Source organism: Acomys minous (assembly GCF_964271855.1).
Source record: "Acomys minous genome assembly, chromosome: 4".
Lineage (NCBI taxonomy): Eukaryota > Metazoa > Chordata > Mammalia > Rodentia > Muridae > Acomys > Acomys minous.
This window is the reverse complement of record NC_140486.1, coordinates 115,937,431-115,955,259: the sequence shown is the minus strand read 5'-3', so window position 1 is coordinate 115,955,259 and position 17,829 is coordinate 115,937,431. Positions and strand designations below refer to the sequence as shown.

The window sequence follows — 17,829 nt, the reverse complement described above, 5'->3', positions numbered from 1 at the left end:
GTCTGGGTTGTGCAGAGCTATGCCAGCTCCTGGGAGGCCCACTACCACCTCCTGCGGCACCCAACCACGAAAAACTGCTTCCTCTCAGACTTTGGCAGAGCCATTCTCCTTGCACTTGCTGCCTGGTGGTAGAGGCTTGTGATTGAGCCAGTGGGGCTATAAGAGCGTATCTTGTCCTGGGGTCCACAGCATGCTGTACCAACTAGACACTCACAGAGCCAGTGCTGCCCAGATCTTCTGACCCTGTCTTCTTCCCACAGGCTCACTGACCTCCGTGTTTGTCAGGCTTCCTTGTGGTGGTGTTGGGGTAAGTATTTCTTTAATGTGTAAATAATGTCCTGTTTGTTCTCAGAGGCCCAGTGGTCACAGAAATCATTGCCTTGCTCTCTCGAGTGGGTAATGGCTGCCAGGTGTTTTCCATAAACAGTACTATGGGGCAGGCGGGGCCGTGTGGGGCTTCAAAGGAACTGAGAGCTGGGAGCTTCCCCCCCCCCCCAACCAAACTCAAGCACCTTTCTTTGGGAAAGGTTTTTTGAAATTGCAGCTGGAGTCTTGCTAGGCCGCAGCTCTTGTGCACCTCATATGTAGACTGTGCATCATGGCCTACATCCCCAGCAGCGCTGTGCTCCTGTCCACACAGGCCGCTGAGGCCTCTTGGGGCAAAGTGGGCTGCTCTGCCACTTTCTAACTTGTACTCCAGACGGAGTCTTCTGTGCAGCGTACTCATGGATCAGGTGACATTTGTAAGCCATTGTCTGGTTTGTGGTGGCCTTGTATTTCTATAATGAGGTGCTGTGAGTAGCTCATCACTTGGAGAACAGACTGAGGCACATGATTTGCAGAGGACTTGGCCATCAAGGCATCCACCCTACCTGTACAGCCTCAGCCTCTGCGACCAGACCAGCCTCAGGAGGCAGAGGTTCTGTACTCCTGTCTCTGGCATGAAAGAGTGGGACTAAGCCTCCTGTCTGATCTTCTGACCCTTGGAGTCCCACTGCACAACTGTGTGTTGGGCCAGCACATGGCCAAAGTTGTCCTAGCCAAACCTGCACTGTGTTTGATCACAGATCATGGGGTGAAGCTGAGGTCTGGATTCTGTTATGGAAATGAAACAAAATTGTTTTCTTCCTGAGTCTTTACAGAAATCGCTGCTTTGAAAATTGCCTCGTCAGAAAGAGAATCGATGGCATCTATCCGTACCACCACCAAGCCCTCCTGGAGTTATTCTGTTTTGTATTGTAAATAGGCTGCAATCTCTTAATTCGGGGCAAATTTTTGGCCCAACTTGAAAAGATTTGGATTTACACTGCCCTGCAGCCAGAGGGTCCTGTGCAAGGCAGCATTTATAATTTGTACATGAAAACTAAACGCAGGATCAGACCTGGGGGTCGAACCCAGGCAGACTTTTGCACAACTAACCCCAGATCTGAGGTGCAGCAGGCATGCCGGATGAGTGCAGACACAACGCACAGATGGAGAGGAGTCCATGGGCCCAGCCTGAAGAGGGAGTGTTAGGATCTTCAGGTTTCTTACATAGGCCCCAGGCTGCGAGACAGACTACAGGCTCTGGCCTGAGTGGACTCTTGGGTCTCTGCTTTAGCCATGGACTCAGTTTTCCTTCCGCCCACTCTCTGAGGTGTCAGAAAGAGCAATACAGATGCTGTGGGAGAACTGAGGCCCGTGGGGGACAAGGAGTGGGCGCCCAAGGGCAGGCCTCCTCTGTTCCTGGAAGCAGCTTTTCACTGCCATTTCCTTCGTGTAATAATTCTCTCAGAGTTTAAAACTCAAATCTTTCTTAGCTCTGTTAAGTAAAAGTTTGAAAGTTTTGACCTTTTTTTTCCAAACCAAATTAAAAACACTTCTGTTTTGCTTACCTCATTAGTGTGAATTCCAAGCTAGTAAGGGCCTGTGTTCTTGACTTTCTCTGCTCTTGCCCCAGCCTTCTCTGGGAGTGTGGGCTGACTCTGCAGTCATAGACCTCCTCCCCCCTGCAGCCTGACCCCCTGGTTCCCAGGGCTCACCCAGATTTGCCTGTGCCATGCTCCATTGTCAGTTTCGATTCCCAGATGCTTGTGTTTCCCTTCCACCTATGTCTGTACTTCCTACAAAGAAAGCACTTTTCTATAGCTCCCATTCCACATTTGCATCACCATCCTGACTAAACGAGATAGCTTCTCAGTACCACGCCAAGGGAAGCAGCTGGTGGACAGAAAGAAGAGTAAAACAGCAGAAAAGTCTTGTCAGGTCTCAGCAGCCTGGGATCCTTGGGTGGGGATTGTCCAAGGGTTCATTCTTTCCTCTGTGCAGAAGGGGGATTGGTCAGGCTACAGACATTTACCTATGATGCCCAGAGAGTACAGTCTACAGAAAGTCCTGGAAAAGCAGGCAAATGTCATGCATGATCCTTTCTAAGCCCATGTCTTAGCCAGGCTCGTTAAGAAAGCTAGGCTCTCTCCTCATACTTGGGAAGGAAATGATTACTGAGTTTATAGCCTCTGGCCTGGGCTGCCCAGGACATTGCCACCCCCTGGATGTCACAAGGCAGCTATGGAGTATCTCCTGCACTATCACCTTTGATATTATAATGAGCTGATCATAATGATTTGATTTTCCCACCAAAGTTGGTTTGCATAGGAACACAGGCCAGTGTCTCAGCATTGAGTACTGATGCCTCCCAGCAGGCATTCCTTTGATATTTGGGAGCTATTTAAAGAACATAGGCCCTTCAGCAGTATCTTCACCCATATAAAGGAATGTTAAATCATCTGTCTCTGAGAGTGAAACTTGTGGAAAAGCTGGAAAGAGTTCTCCTCCTCACTGATCAGTATATGTCATTTAGCAGATGGCGTTGAAGGCCTAGACTAGAGATGGAGAGGTAGTTGTGGCTCTAAATTCCGAGATTCTTGGAGTGCTCAGAGGTGCTGTATGTAAGGATCTGGCGATCCTCAGATTTAAGAAGTTAAGCAGCTCTTAGCCAAGCAGCTCTCTATTGTCTCCCCCAGGCTACAACTCCCTGGCAAGGGCCTAAATCTCAGTGTATCTGGCCCAAGCCCTAAGTAGCCACAAGGGCACATGTGCAGACAGTTGTTCCTGTGCCCTGCCATCGCAGCCCTCTGGTCCCTGCCTAGACTTCTGTCTTGCCCTTCCCTGTAGACCCAGTAGAAGAATGTCTTGTCTTGTTTCCCAGTAGCCAGACCTTAAAAATTCATTTTCCTGGGCCAGCAAGATGGCTCTGCAGGTAAAGACACTTATCCCAACATGACAACCCAAGTTCAGTCCTCCAGACTCACCTAGTAAAAGGAGGGAACTGACTCCTGCAAGTTGTCCTCTGACCGCTATAAGAATGCATTTTATGTATGCATACCTACATACCCATGTACGTACACACACACACACACACACACACACACACACACACACACACACTGTAATTTTTTTTTTTAATTGTAATGTGTTCTCCTTTGCCAGAGCCAGTAAGTAGACAACTGGTTGGCCCTGTTTGCTATTTAAAAGTGGAAGTTAACAGGCCACCTTTCTGCCACCTGGACAGACCTGGTAGTTTTTTGGTTTGGGGGTTTGGGGTTTGGGTTTGGTTTTTTTGAGACAGGGTTTCTCTGTGTAGCCTTGGCTGTTCTGGACTCACTTTGTAGACCAGGCTGGCCTTGAACTCACAGAGACCCACCTGCCTCTGCCTCCTGAGTGCTCTGATTGCAGGCGTCCAGCTCCTGGTAGTTCTTTTTTATGTCTCATGCCCTGGTTCCGTTTAATTACTCTTAGCCAACACAAAATAGAGCCACTCATAGTTTCTGTTCCATTTCACTTTCTGCTCATTAACATAAGTGTTAGTTCTGGTGGGAAAAGTAAGGTCTGTTGAAGCAAATGAAAGGAGAAGAGTATCACAGAGGGGATGCACATGGCATTTCTGGTGACTTGCTTTTATTTCTGTCTCCTGATTTGGCACATCTCCAAAAGAAGTGTGTATGTAATGGTGGTGACAAAGACACAGGATATAACTCACCGAGGAGTGTTGTTTCCACAGGTGGATAGCGACACCATATGGAATGAGGTGCACTCGTCCGGGGCAGCCCGCCTGGCTGTAGGCTGTGTAGTGGAGCTGGTCTTCAAGGTGGCCACGGGAGAGCTGAAGGTCAGTCAGCACAATAGAGTGGGCGACACAAGGAGTGTCAGCCTACTTCCCTTATCCCTCTGGTGAGGGGCTGGAAAGGATTGGTGCAGGGAGGCTTCTCTCCATGCTGGAAAAAGTGTATAGTTCACATTCTGAGATGGATCTGTGGGGCCTTTTACGATAGGCTGAGGAGCCTAGCAAGCTTTTGTTCATGGAGCCATCTCTTCAGTGTCAGCTGTATTGAGATTAAAATGAGACATTTCCAGATCTGACATAACAGCAGCATCTGGCATAGTGCATGGCAGCTGGAGTCACACCTGCCTTACACAGTGTGAAACTGGCGCAGAGACACCGACCTTGTGTAAGACAGGGTGAAAGGGGAGTGCCTCGTGGTCTCTGGGAAACTGGATAACTTCCCTGGCCTGTGCCAGTGTTGGCATGTGGCAGATCTTGAAGACCAGTGCCATGTGGACCTTGCAGCCTCCTGCTGTTGTGTATTTGTCTCACCCACAAGATGTTCACTGAACCAGACAACTGCTGCAGAATTAGGGTCCACCCCAGCATACTGAACCCTAGAAGAAATCATGGATTTTTTTTCTTTTTTTTTAAACTCACATCATTAGAAATGCCTTCCTAGCCAGGCACGGTGGTACACACTGGAATCCCAGTACTCAGGGAGGCAGAGGCAGGCGGATCTCTATGAGTTTGAGGCCAGCCTGGTCTACAGAATGAGTCCAGGACAGCCAAGGCTACCCAGAGGAAACCTTATCTCTGTCTCGAAAAAGCAAACAAACCAAAAAAAAAAAAAAAAAGAAAAAAGAAAAAGAAAAGAAAAGAAGTGTCTTCCTAAGCTAGGGTTCCTGTCATGACCACAGGGCACAGGGTCAGGCAGCTGTGAAGTCCAAGCTCTGTCACTGGCAGCTTCTGCCCACCTTGCTCCCAAGAGTGAAAAGCCTTGTCTACTAGAGAAGTGTCTTAGACCTCCCCAAGTTGGAAGGTCATCATTACAAGGAAAATGGGTATCCGTGAGAGAAGAAGGTCTGACTCAGCTCACAGTGAAATATGTAGAGAGGCTTCCCAGGGCTAGCCCACAATGGCCTCCCTCAGAACCACCATGCCATCTTCCTTACTCACCATGGTGTGCTTAGAGATGTGGGCCTGAGGGTGGAGGTTTTTATGAGCAAGTTCGTGGGGAATTTGTCCCCTTGGGAGTTCCCTTGTGCTCATTGTGGGGGCTGGTGTGTCTTCATGCTATACTCAGCTGCTGCTCAGTGCAGAAGGCAGGCAAGTCTGAGGCTGGTTAGACCCCTGAGGACTCAGTGCAGAGCAGGCCCAAGAATGAGAAGTGAGTTTGCAGTGCTGAGTGTCAGAGCCACCTGTCCCATGGATCCACCTCTCAGCCTTACCACTGCCTTGCCCTGACCTAAGGAGCCAGCTCACTAACCCAGCACTCTCGTTAGTAGTCAGCTGACCTTTTTTGTGCTCAGTTACAGCTTGATCACTTCGTGCATGCTGGTGAGAGTCAGAGGCTTGCTTGGGTGTTTTTACAGCAGCATCCCCAGTAGTGTGCAGACGGTTCTATAAAGTGTGAGTGATGGGGAGTAGGCTGTGCAGCCACACCATGCCATCTAGTGCCAGCTCTGTAGTGCTCCTTCTGGGTGTGAGTAGACTTGAGTGCTCTGTGTGCTGTCTGTTCCCTCCACAGCTAAGCCGCAGTTAGGTGAGGCCTTGACCTGGACCCAGCAGCAGCCTACATGAACACTCTTAATTGTTTTAGGGGCTGGGAAACTCCAGCTCACAGGGTAGCTGAGACTGGCCTCGAGCTTCTGATCTTCCTGCTGGGGCTACATCATGCACCACCATGCCCAGCTTTCTTTTGTCTGTTTCCATGGCTGCCACAAGGCTGCTAATGAGCAACAGGCAACAAGACCATCCTGGACCCTAGCCCACACCCCCTCCAATGGCTGCAGCCCTGACCCATAGACACTTGGAAACAGAGCAAGAGGGTCTACTATCTGTCCTCAGTTCAGGCTCTCTGAGCAGACTCCTTAAAAATGGAGCCAGAAACCAGGCATGGTGGTGTACACCTGTAATCCCAGTACTCTGGGAGGCAGAGGCAGACAGATCTCTATGAGTTTGAGGCCAGCCTGACCTACAAAGTGAGTCCAGGACAGCCAAGGCTACACAGAAAAACCCTGTCCCGGAAAAACAAAACAAAACAAACAAAGAACAGAGCCAGAGTTCCTTTAAGATAAAGTACAGCTAACCTCATTCCCCATCCATGTCATGGGATGAGTAGCAAAGGAAACCACATCCTCCTATGGATTCTGAATCTGATGAATGGTGTTTGTAGTGACTTTTGTGGACTTTTCCTCACTGTTTCCCACTGTCTGCTATCATCTGCAGAATGGCTTTGCTGTGGTCCGTCCCCCAGGACACCATGCCGAGGAGAGCACACCCATGTAAGTGGACATGCTAATGAAAAACACAGACAAACTAACAAAAACATGGGTTACAGGGCTGGATGAGCATCATCTGGGGGCCAGGCAGGAGCTGAGTGACCACGTCAGCCAGGGTGTGTTACAGTCAGGGTAAGACACGTGATTTGAGGAATTATCCCTCATGCAGTTGGATGAAGAATGTGGGCACTGAAGCCGCTTGGCTTCCCTGTTGGCTTTAACAAAGAGATGGTTCAAGTGGTAGAAATGAGTACGGCACCAGGGAGGCTGTGCCAGAGATGTGGGGGGCGATGGTTCCAGTCTCTGGCCCACAGAAACAGTACCATTCACACCACCTTGTTTAACTTAAGCAAGATAATTCTTCAGAGCCTTGCCCAGAGGCTGACCCAATCACAGAATCCCAAATAGGTATCTTAGATGATTCTAGATCCACTCAAGTTTGCCAGTATTAACCATTAATAGTGTCTGTGTGTGTTTTCAGTGTGTTTGTGCATGTGTGTTTTTATCTGGTATATGTATATATGTCTATATATTTGTAGTATTTGCATGTATGTTTGTTTATAGCTGTATGTTCTGTGTAGACTCTGTAAGTGGGTGTCCTATGGGCTGTACACTTATGTGTGCCTGTATGTATATTGGAAGGAGTGTTTTCTGTGGTGTGTGAGCGTGTATCTGTAGAAGGTAGTTTGTGTGTCTGATGGGTGGGTCTTGTGTGGTTCATGTGCTTATGTGGCTGTGAATCTATGGTATTGTGTATTTAGCATGGATCATGTGCCTATAGTCTGTCTTTGTGTCTGTTGGTCAGTCGCCAGCATCAGGTGAGGTCCTCAGAAGAACCAGCTGGCCTTCACCTAAGCCCTTGGGAATCTCATAGGACTCTATAGACAATCTGCTATGCATCGTGCAGAAACAATAACTAGGCGTCTCCTCTGCAGGGGGTTCTGCTACTTTAACTCCGTGGCAGTTGCAGCCAAACTTCTCCAGCAGAGGCTGAACGTGAGCAAGATTCTCATTGTGGACTGGGTAAGTGGCTGCCTCGCCAGGCAGGCCTGGGAAGTGCATGCATGCCCACCTTTTCCTGTGGACAGTCTTGAGCATGGGCCTTCACCTCTAATGACACTTGGAATTGGAGAGCTAAACTTTCTGGAAATAGTCTCAGAGATCAGAGAAATAAACCCTGCACCCATTAGAAGTTGACTTCAAGACTTGGGCTAGCTGATCCAGCCAGTCATGGGCTCTGACCTGCCATGATAGTACCCACAGTGAGGAAGGCCGCTGTGGCTAGTCTTCAGCAATGTCTCTCAGGAGGCTAGAGGGTTGAAAGTCATGTTCAGCCTTGACCGTACGCTCTGACCTGGGGACATGGACCTGGGCTGTCCACTTGTGCTAGCTGAACCTCACTTCACACACGTGACTGAGCCTCCATCTTCCTGAATGGTGCAGCTTCTTACAACCCCACTATGGAATGGTGTTTGTTCTCTGAGAGTTAAGCCAGACATCAGAAGCAGCACATGGTTCCATGAGGAGCCAGACATCAGCACTCCTCCTTAGTCACATGCCTGAGTGTCACAAGCTCCAAACAGCAGGAAGTGAGGCAGCCTGGACTTCTGCCAGGCCTGGAGCACCTTGGTCCTGGCTGTGGGAAGTGGTCTCCAGGACAAGCATACTGAGTGGCCCTGTTCTGAAGAACTGTGTGTTATATGGAAAGCTGTAAGAAGCCAGTGGCTCTAGCTCTTTTAGTACTGATGTCTCATAACATAATTTACTGAGCCCACGCCAGGTAGTGATAGCATTTGGATTTCAAGCCCTTCTCAGTTTTACAAAGAAGCAACAAAATATGAACCAGGAGGCAGGTCATCTTTTGGATTCAGAACAGGGCCCAAGCAAGGCAGGGAAGGCAGTGCAGTTTTCTACACACCAGTGAGCCCATCCCCTCCTGAAACCTGGCCCTTCCTCAGGGAGCAAGCAGAGATGTGGGCAAAGACAGAAGTGCCATGCAGTTGGTGACAACATAGACATGACAGTCACATTCTGGGAACAACTGAGTCAGCGAGTGACCCACATATACACAGTCTCATCTTCCCAGGGCCAGGAAATGCTCCCCAGGGCTGCACTTTGCATTAAACTGCATGATGTTAGCACACGTAGACACTGCTGTGACTCCCTACTGTACACAGTGTTGCCTCCTATGGTAAGGACCTGACGAATGGGATGAGAGGCGCTTGTCTTTGTGAGTGGCTAGGCATCCACATCTTACACTGAGCACAAATGGCCCTATAGAGGAGAAAATTTTTCACACATACACAGCTATGCAGCACAGGGCTACCTAGCCTGTCCATCCAGGGAGCTAATTCCCATGGTCCACAACAGCGGCCACAAGCTACCTCTTGATTCATGGGCATCTGAACACAGCTAGTTATTTCAGGGTGGGCGCCTGGACCTATTACTCACAGCCACCTAGGTTCATTTGCAATATACCCTGTGTTGGTGGTTCTCAACCTTCCTGATACTGTGATCCTTTAATACAGTTCCTCATGTTGTGGTGACCCCAACCATAAAATTATTTTGTTCCTACTTCATAATTGTAATTTGGCTATTGTTATGAATCATAATGTAAGTATCTAATATTCTGGATATCGAATATGTGACACACAGACACACCCCAAGGGGTTGCAACTCACAGGTTAAGAACAGCTGACCTTTGAGATGTGGCTGTAAGTAACCAACACACAATTAGTGGTGATCCTGAGGAAATGGCAGATAAGGCAGGCACATAAGCTTAGTCAGATGGCTGTGTTAGAAGGCACAGCCTCGGCTCAGCTAGAAGCCTAGCTCTATCCCATGCACTGAAGTCAGGAATACGCTCTGGTGCTCAATGTTACAGAGGCACTGCGGACTCCAACACCAGCCTCAGCATCTCTAGGATGCTGCATGTACCCCCAGCACCTGGCTGTAAGCCTGGCTGAAGAGTCCAGGATGTTCTCCTAGTAGGAGCTGCTGCCTCAGGGCACAGGGCACAGCTGGATGGTGAGGGCTGTATTCAAGGCCTGGTTCTCCCTGAGCTAGTTCTCTTGGTCACTCAGGATGTGCACCATGGAAACGGAACCCAGCAGGCCTTCTACAATGACCCCAATGTTCTCTACATATCCCTGCACCGCTATGACGATGGGAACTTCTTCCCAGGCAGTGGAGCACCAGATGAGGTAGGTGGAGTGTGTGAAACCTTGGGGATAGCTGGGGGGACAGGCCAGCTTGGAGCCAGATACTGAAGCTGTCTAGAGACTAGGACAGGTACAGGCCACACCTGACTTCCACAGAAGCAGCATCTCACAGTTGTTTTAGCTTAGACCACCCTTCCAGAAAATGCTAGCCTGGATTATGCTGTACATGACTTGGGCCAGAATTTTGTCTAGTGTACTGTGAGAGCCTACACACCATTTCTGGCTCCATTCAGGGCAAGCGAAGCACATGCACAAGGAAGGTCACTGTGCTGCCTCCGGGACAGTGTCTTTAGGGGCATCCTTGGATAGCATACCTGTGTCCCACTCTGTCCTCTTGGTATCTGGTACTACCTGGTAGACCCCAGGAACACACACAAGCCTACCTTCTGAAGATGGTCCCACGGTACAGACTCTTGTGTGCACACATAACACACAGGTCCTTGGGAATGTCTATCAGTAATTCCTCCTGGTTTACAGCCTGTGAGCACCTGCAGTCCTATGGAAACTGTTCCAGTGACATCAGTGCCTGGCACTGGGGAGCACACCCATGGATCCACAGGACCCATGCCTATCCGTATGGGCATGCCAGCCCAGCACATCCTAGTTCAGGTGTCAGTTGTGCCAGGTAGTCTTTTTGGAGGGTCATTGACAGCATTTTCTCTCCTTGTGGCCACAGGTGGGCACAGGGCCAGGCGTGGGTTTCAATGTCAACATGGCTTTCACGGGTGGCCTCGAACCCCCCATGGGAGATGCAGAGTACCTGGCGGCCTTCAGGTGAGTACCCTGCTGACCAGCCATAGAGACTGGTCCTTCTGAGTCCAGGGCAGCCAAGCAGGCTCGGGGCTCTGGGGTTGATCTTTGTACTCTTACCTCTGTCACCAGTTCCTTTCTTGTGTGAGCCTGTTTGCGTCCCAGTGGGGAGATGATAGACTAGAGGAAAGGCTTCTGCTATACTGGAAAGTCGTCCAGGAATCACTGCAAACTCGACAGTGTAAATCTCAGAGCTCTCATTTCCTGCTCATTCTCCCACAAACCCTTTGTGGGGTGATATAAGGTGGACATTAATAAAGGAGAAATGTCCCCTTTATTTTTATGAAAATCAGGCAAGAGTCACCTCTACCACATCATTTGTGCTGCTATGGCCCCTTAGATCGGCTGCAGGCTTTTAAAAAACATTGACTTCTGCCATCCATAGTTCTTATCATTTGCATCAAGCCAGACTGAAGCCGTTCCTGCAGCCAACTGTGGATGGCTGGGCCCTCTGCTTTCCTCTTTTACCATGGCAGCTTTCTCCAGCTGCTGTGCAGTGTGGAGGCTCCAGGCCAGCTGGCCACATCCCAGGAGTGCTTCCAGGCTCTGGAGGGCCCCAGGGGCCTTACATCTCATAAGGCATGTTTTTTGTTTGTTTGGTTTTGGTTTTTGTTCTGTTTTGTTTTGTTTTTGTATTGTGGATAAGAACATCATTGGACCTCCAGGGGTTTCTGTGCCTCTTCTGTAATTCTGGGGTCATGTCTTGACCTCTGTATGTGTGAAGTACATGTGTGTAGACATGTATACGTGTGTCTTGTATCCCTTTAGGGAACTAGATACATGGCTTTCTGTATATGGAGTGTGTGTGTGCGTGTGTATGTGTGTGTTTATGAGTCTGTTTCCTGTGTATACATGCGTGTACCTGCCTTTGTGTGCCTGTTGCCGTGTGTATATATGCCTGTGAGACATAGATCTCTGGAGGTATGAGCACCCGTATGTGCGTGTATGCAAGTATGTATGTCCCTAGTTGATGAGATGTGTCTGTAAAATTTTTGTAGCCCTTCCATGTGCTCTGTAGCTGTGGAACCAGTCTAACAGTAAATCCCAGCATCTCCTTGCTCCTTTAAAGCTGATTCCCAGTCCTCCTTCCCATTGGAAAGGTAGTCGGAGCCCAATGGATGTGAGTCAACCAGCCCCTCAATATTTCCTAGAAATAACAAGTCTCGTTTGATGAAATTACAAAAGTCTACTGATCAGCTGCTTGTCAGGTGCAGGTGGAGATCACTCAGACCTTAGAAGCTTCGTGCTGACTGCAGCCTGCCACTCTCCTCTGACCCTTTCCTTGGTCTGGAGAGCCAGGGGGTGTCAATCACTCTCTCCCCCACTAGCACCAGAGCCAGGTCCTCTGCATAGCACTGGAGTGGCATGAGAGGAAATCATTACCCATGTAGTGGCCTTTATTTCTGAGTTGATGCTGTTTGCAGGTGAGGGCTTGTGAAGGCCGCATGGTGGTTCTGGCACAGAAAGAAGATGGTACTCTTGATGACAGTAAATGGGTGCCCTCCACTCACACCAGTCCTTGCAACCAGGTGACTGGGCCGCTGGTCCTCACCCCCAAGGCCTTGCTCCTTGCCTCCTGAATTGCTCTCATGGGGCATTTCTTGAGTATGCCTGCAGTTCCGTGGTCCTGGGTCCCCAGTCTGACCCCTGGTGTCTCTGCCCAAGTATCTGCAGTGTCTGACCTGCCTGGCCAGCCTCTGAGGTGAGCCTGTCGTAGTCCCCCTGCCATCTGTTCTAATGTCTAGCGAAGTGTCTGAATGAGAATCCCTTACAGAGCGCCTTCTAAAGCTTCAGTCGCTGCTTTGAAAAGGGAAATTGTTTCAGGGTGTCCCTTTTTTTTTTTTTTTTTTTTTTTTTTTAATGTAAAGTAGCACTTTGAAGTTCACAATTTATAGTTCCCTGGGCATCAGGTGGGGAAAGAAGGTCAGAGGCTCATTCCTCCTTTATTCTCCAGTCTCCCCCTTTGGAGTCCCTTGAGACAAGGCATGCCTCAAAGGCAGCACCTTGTTCTCAGAGCCCTCTCCTGCCAGGTCACATTTTCAGGGGATCAAGCCTCCGATGAAGAAAAGATAAGAAAATTGCCCCTAATGAGATCCAGAAGTGACCGACACTTTCTCCTCAGGCTCAGAGACTTGTAGGAGAAAAAGAACTATAATTTAAACCAGGCCTCAAGCCAGACACAGCTTTGAAGTTGATGGAACTCAGGCAGAGCACCATGGGGTGGGAGGCAGAGACTGATACACTGTCCTCAGTGTCAGGCCTCAACAGTGACATGGAGTCATGTGTCATCAGGAAGCTTAACAAAGATGTCAGTGGTACTGGTGTTCTGAGTGGCATCCTTATTTTCTCACTGAGGAGACGCTGGCCTCAAGCTACAAAGCCCAAGTGCCTTCCAGTGGACCTCGAGCCCTCATTCCCCTGTACAACCCGCTGCTGTTGCTGCCTTTTCCAAGCAGCTATTTGAGTGGTGGTGTTAAGATTCACATGGGCCCTGTGAGTGCACACTCTCGTGGCACTTAGTCACCACTGCCTTCTGCATGACTGCATGTGTGAGAGATGAGTGCTGGCTGTGTAGAGATTTGGCCAGATTGTCACATACCTTTTAAAAGTAGTTGCAGTTCATCATGGCACCCCACTGCTTCCTGGGATAGAATTTCAGCAGTGAGTTGATGGTGGTCTTAGAAGTCAAGAAACAGAAGCGTCAAGTTGAGCATTGGAAGTCCAGTGAATCAGCAGCCTCTCTTGACCTGCTTGGAGCCAGAAATAGAGCTTAGAGCTGTTGCAGAGGAGGATGGCTTCCAACCACCAGGGGGCCTCAGTAGCCCCCAGAGATGAGGTCCAGGCCAACATTGTGGGGGGGGAAAGGGCGTCCCCAAGGAAATTGCCTGTTTGCCTCGACCCTGGGGGGCTACTGAGGTTTTCTTCCTGCTAAATAATAAGTGATCTGTCTCCTGTGGCATGGGTAAAAGACCTGGTCCCAGGATGAAGTAGGCAGGGTGTTAGAGTGGACAAGTCCAGTGAATGGTAAAGAGGCCTGGAGAACGGGACTACCTTGTCAAACAGCAACAAGCCATGGCATTGAGAGGTACTGGGGCTGATAATGAATGTGTGCATCGTAATCTCCAACACGAAGGTTGAGCAGCACCAGGTTGGAGATCAAAGCTGGTTTGGGTATGTAGTAGAGAGTGCTCTAGCTGGGGACATGTGTGAGAACGTGTCTGAGTTGTCATGTAGTCATCCAGGAAAGACAGGTTTGATGCATTAGGACAGAGTGTTCTAGGTGTGAAGATGTGAGGACCCTACTCCTATGGTTCCCAAAAGACTGAAACTTGATCAGGGAGAAAGTCAGACCACCCAGTCGATGCCAGAAGAGCCTCCCCCTCCCCCCTTCCCCACCCCCTACGGTGTAGTAAGAAGGAAGAGGCACTGAACATCTGAAGGGCCTGCGGAGGAAAAGGCAAGCTCTCATATTAGGGGCCGCCAGCCTAGGGGATTTGGAGGTAGGGTTGCCATGGTGAGCAAGTGGAGATGAGCATGAAAGCAGGGTGTCAAGACGGGGAGTGGCCTTGGTAGCTGTGCTACATGACATTGACCCCTGGGGTGGTGACCTCCGGATATGGCAGCCACCAGCCTGGATTGAGTTAGAGAGCTAAAAGACCACAAATACCTCCTTCTCGGGGTCCCTGTTGGCCCCCAGAGGACACTGAACATTGGTGTTGGCCATTCCTCATCTAATGAAGCAACCTCTGAGGCTGCTTGAAGCCTTGTGGCTTCCTGGGTCAGTTCTAGGTCTTGCTTGTGGCCCTGCTCCACAGCTTGGCCGTGGCTGATAGGTTTTGTATTGAGAGGTAGAGTGACTCAGCCATTGAAGCAGTAGTGATGGTCATGTTTTACACAGCTCTCTCAGCTGTGACGTCAGTTTACCCTTTTGCCATTCTAGGAGTCTTTTTGGTTCACTCTCATCCATGCACAGACGGCCATTGACTGTGTACACAGAGCACTGTGGGTTGGAAGTGCATGTAGACTGTACCTCTGCGGAGCTGCAGAAAGATAGCCAGAGCCTTGTATCTTGTCAGCGGTACAGTTCATAGTTACTGTCTACATTGTTGGGACAAAAACTGCCTAAGGGAGGGAAGGTTTATTTTGGCTCACAGTACAAGGGTGTCATGGCCAGAAAGTCAGCAGCCAGGAGCTTGAGAAGGTGGTAGAGGGGCGAGGGGTGTGTGGCTCATATTGCATTTACAGTCAGGAAGCAGGGAATGGGGCGTGTAAGTGTCAGCTTACTTTGACAGTCCAGGAACCCAACTTATGGGACATGTTAGCCTCGTTTAACATGGCTCATACCTTAGCCCAGTAGCTAATTGATCATGGGCCTGCTCAGTGGATTGTCCCTAAGTGATTCTAGATGTGGTAGGGTTGACATCAGTAGTAACCATCTCAGTGTGCCTTTCGTAGATAAAAGCCCTGAAACGCCTGTTTTTCTTGTTGTGGGGAAGGGAGCTAAGTTGGTAAGCCATGCCAAGGTTTGGGAAGAGGCCAGAAGGGGTGTTTGCATTGATTTCTTTCCAATTCAGCAGGAGCCACCAGATCTTAGCCCACTAACCATAAGGGGATTGGACAGCAGGTGCCACAGGCCTCAAAGAACAATATGTTTGACAGCTACAGTCTTCCAATTGCCATGTCCTTTGCTGATCCAGTGATGTGTTCTCTTGTCCTTTGCAGAACGGTGGTCATGCCAATCGCAAATGAGTTTGCCCCAGATATGGTTCTGGTGTCATCAGGCTTTGATGCTGTGGAGGGCCACCCCACACCTCTTGGAGGGTACAATCTCTCTGCCAAATGTAAGTCACCAGAGTTTACCTTCCCTCCTCCTATGTCTGCTCATCCCACGATTGTTTGTGTTCAGTGTGAGGTGGTAGGAGGGACATCGGCTGCATTTCTTACTCAGTATGAGAGTGTGCCAACAGCTACCTGCAAGCCCTGAGCAGCAGAGGAGGCTGAGAATTGAAAGCTCTACCCTTAGGGCAGAAACTCAAAGGGGCATCAACACACAGACATGTGGCAGGTTTTTGTCCACTGTGCTGTGGGCATGAGCTCTTCTCCAAGCATCAGAGGGTGAGGCCTCAGTCCTCCCTAGCTGACTTGTGCTTGGTGGTGAGTTTTGTTCTCTGCTAGAGGAGCAGGCCCTCTAGTCTTTCTAGGCTGTAGCTGGAGATGGGACCAATCAACAGGATTTATATCATATAGCTGCTGCACTTCTCCATGGAAGAACCTGCTGGCATCGTCTATGGCCTCTGCTTCTGCTCTGCTGCAGCACATGGAAAAGATGGGGAAAGCCTCTGGGCTGTAACACCTTGGGCCACACAGTGGCCTGGCTGTTTCTCACCCACCATGGTGACCAGAGGCAATAAGGAGCCTAGGGTCCTGACACCTGGCCCTAGTGCCTTCTGGAGTTGCTCTCTCTCTGCCTATCAGCGTGTCTGGTCACAGAGGATAGCTTGTCTCCCACCTTCACCAGAGAGGATGTGGACTCAGCAAGGGGAAATAATAAGACAGGAGACACCCTTTGAGTTGTCTGTACCTCTCTGAGCTCACTACTCTTGCTGTGGAGCCCAGACAGGGGCCAGAGAGTACCCACCATGCATCATAGTCTGTTACCACAAGCAAACTGCATCATTGCTTCCATCAGAGACACCTGGTTTGCCATCAGTTTCTGCCCATTAGCTTCTCGTAGCAGGTCGGGGCTGCAGCCTAGTGTGGACCTGAATCTGGGCCGGTAAGTAGGCTGGTGAAGGCCACGGGTTTCCTGGCTTTCCCAGTGCCTAGCCTGCATCAGCCTGTCTGGCTGTGCATAGTATCCCATGCCCACCAAGTGATGTGCTGGGCAGGGGCTGTGAACACAGAGAGGATTCTGTGACCCTAGATGGAAGCAGATACCCAGACACATGGATCTGGGAAAGCTCTGTGGCCACATTCAGCATTGACATGGGCGTGCCCCTGTCCACCTGTGTATGTATGCACAGAGCATATCAGATGCCCAGGAAGACAGGTAGTGCCAAGCCTTTGGATGGGGAAGATATAGCAATGAAACCACAATTCACACTCAGTGGAACCCAAAAGCCAAACTAGGAACATGTTAAGCTGGTTTCAATCACTTGAGATCACATTGCAATCCCTGGCACTTAGAGAAGGTACTGCATGAAGTTTCTGAAGTGCTCCGCTCATGTGTCCCTCTGCCTTTGCAGGTTTTGGGTATTTGACAAAGCAGCTGATGGGCTTAGCTGGTGGCCGGATTGTGCTGGCTCTTGAGGGAGGTCATGACCTGACAGCCATCTGTGATGCTTCCGAAGCATGTGTTTCTGCTCTGCTGGGAAATGAGGTATGGAGTCACCAAAACCCTGCAGAATGTGCCACACCACAGGCACACGACTGCTGCAGTAGCTCAGATGGTGGAAGGCACCAGTCTCTGACCCGGGAGGGCAAGTCACCTGGCATTGGGATGCAGGTGTTCATGTAGTTGGTATGACTTTAGCTACAATATGAGCAGAAGGGGCACTGAGCAGGCCCAAGACTCAGAGGTGCTCACTGCAGCATGTTCTCCCTTCCTGTGTCAGTCGCAGCAAGGATAATGTGGTGGCCAGGCTCATGTTACTCTTTGGGTCTCCAGTACGGACAAGTTGCTCTGAGAACTTGGGTGGTGTCAGCATGCTCAAGCTGAATTATATTAGCTCAGGGCTGGGCCAGGACCTCTTTGCTCAGCATCCATTTGCCCTTTGTATTCAGGAATGATGCTTGAGTTAGGACCCTGCACTGCCTTACTGGTGCTGCAGGACACAGTCAGGATTCTGGTCTGCATAGTGATCTCCAAGGCTAAAGTAGAGTGAACACCATGTGGGTTCCCTTCCACTACGCCTGATGAAGACCCCTTGTTGATGTTCCTAGTTCCTTGTATGTGTAGCTGCACCCAGCAGAGACCCACTAGAGCTGCATGCTGGGGTGAGGGTGAAGTTGCCACACAACCCAATGCATGTGGTACAGTTGACACCTACCTTCTTTGAACAATTCCCAAATCTGTATGTGTCCAGGCCAGTGGTTCTCAACCTTCCTAGTGTTGTATTAAAGGAATCCTTTAATATAGTTCCTCAGGTTGTGGTGACCCCTAAATATAAAATTTTTACTGCTACTATAATTTTCCGACTGTGATGAATCATAA

General features: G+C 49.8%; 1 protein-coding gene across 6 annotated transcripts in view; it reads left to right on the top strand.

Moving 5' to 3' along the window:
* Positions 1 to 17,829, top strand: part of HDAC4 (histone deacetylase 4) — a 244,611-nt gene that overhangs the window by 207,657 nt on the left and 19,125 nt on the right. For all 6 annotated transcript variants that reach the window (XM_084779888.1, XM_084779885.1, XM_084779884.1 and 3 more), the window contains 8 exons: positions 261 to 307; positions 4,040 to 4,147; positions 6,533 to 6,588; positions 7,521 to 7,608; positions 9,669 to 9,788; positions 10,483 to 10,580; positions 15,339 to 15,457; positions 16,862 to 16,995. In XM_084779888.1, coding sequence (XP_084636014.1) covers positions 261 to 307; positions 4,040 to 4,147; positions 6,533 to 6,588; positions 7,521 to 7,608; positions 9,669 to 9,788; positions 10,483 to 10,580; positions 15,339 to 15,457; positions 16,862 to 16,995 — 770 coding nt within the window. The remainder of the gene's footprint in view (positions 1 to 260; positions 308 to 4,039; positions 4,148 to 6,532; positions 6,589 to 7,520; positions 7,609 to 9,668; positions 9,789 to 10,482; positions 10,581 to 15,338; positions 15,458 to 16,861; positions 16,996 to 17,829) is intronic.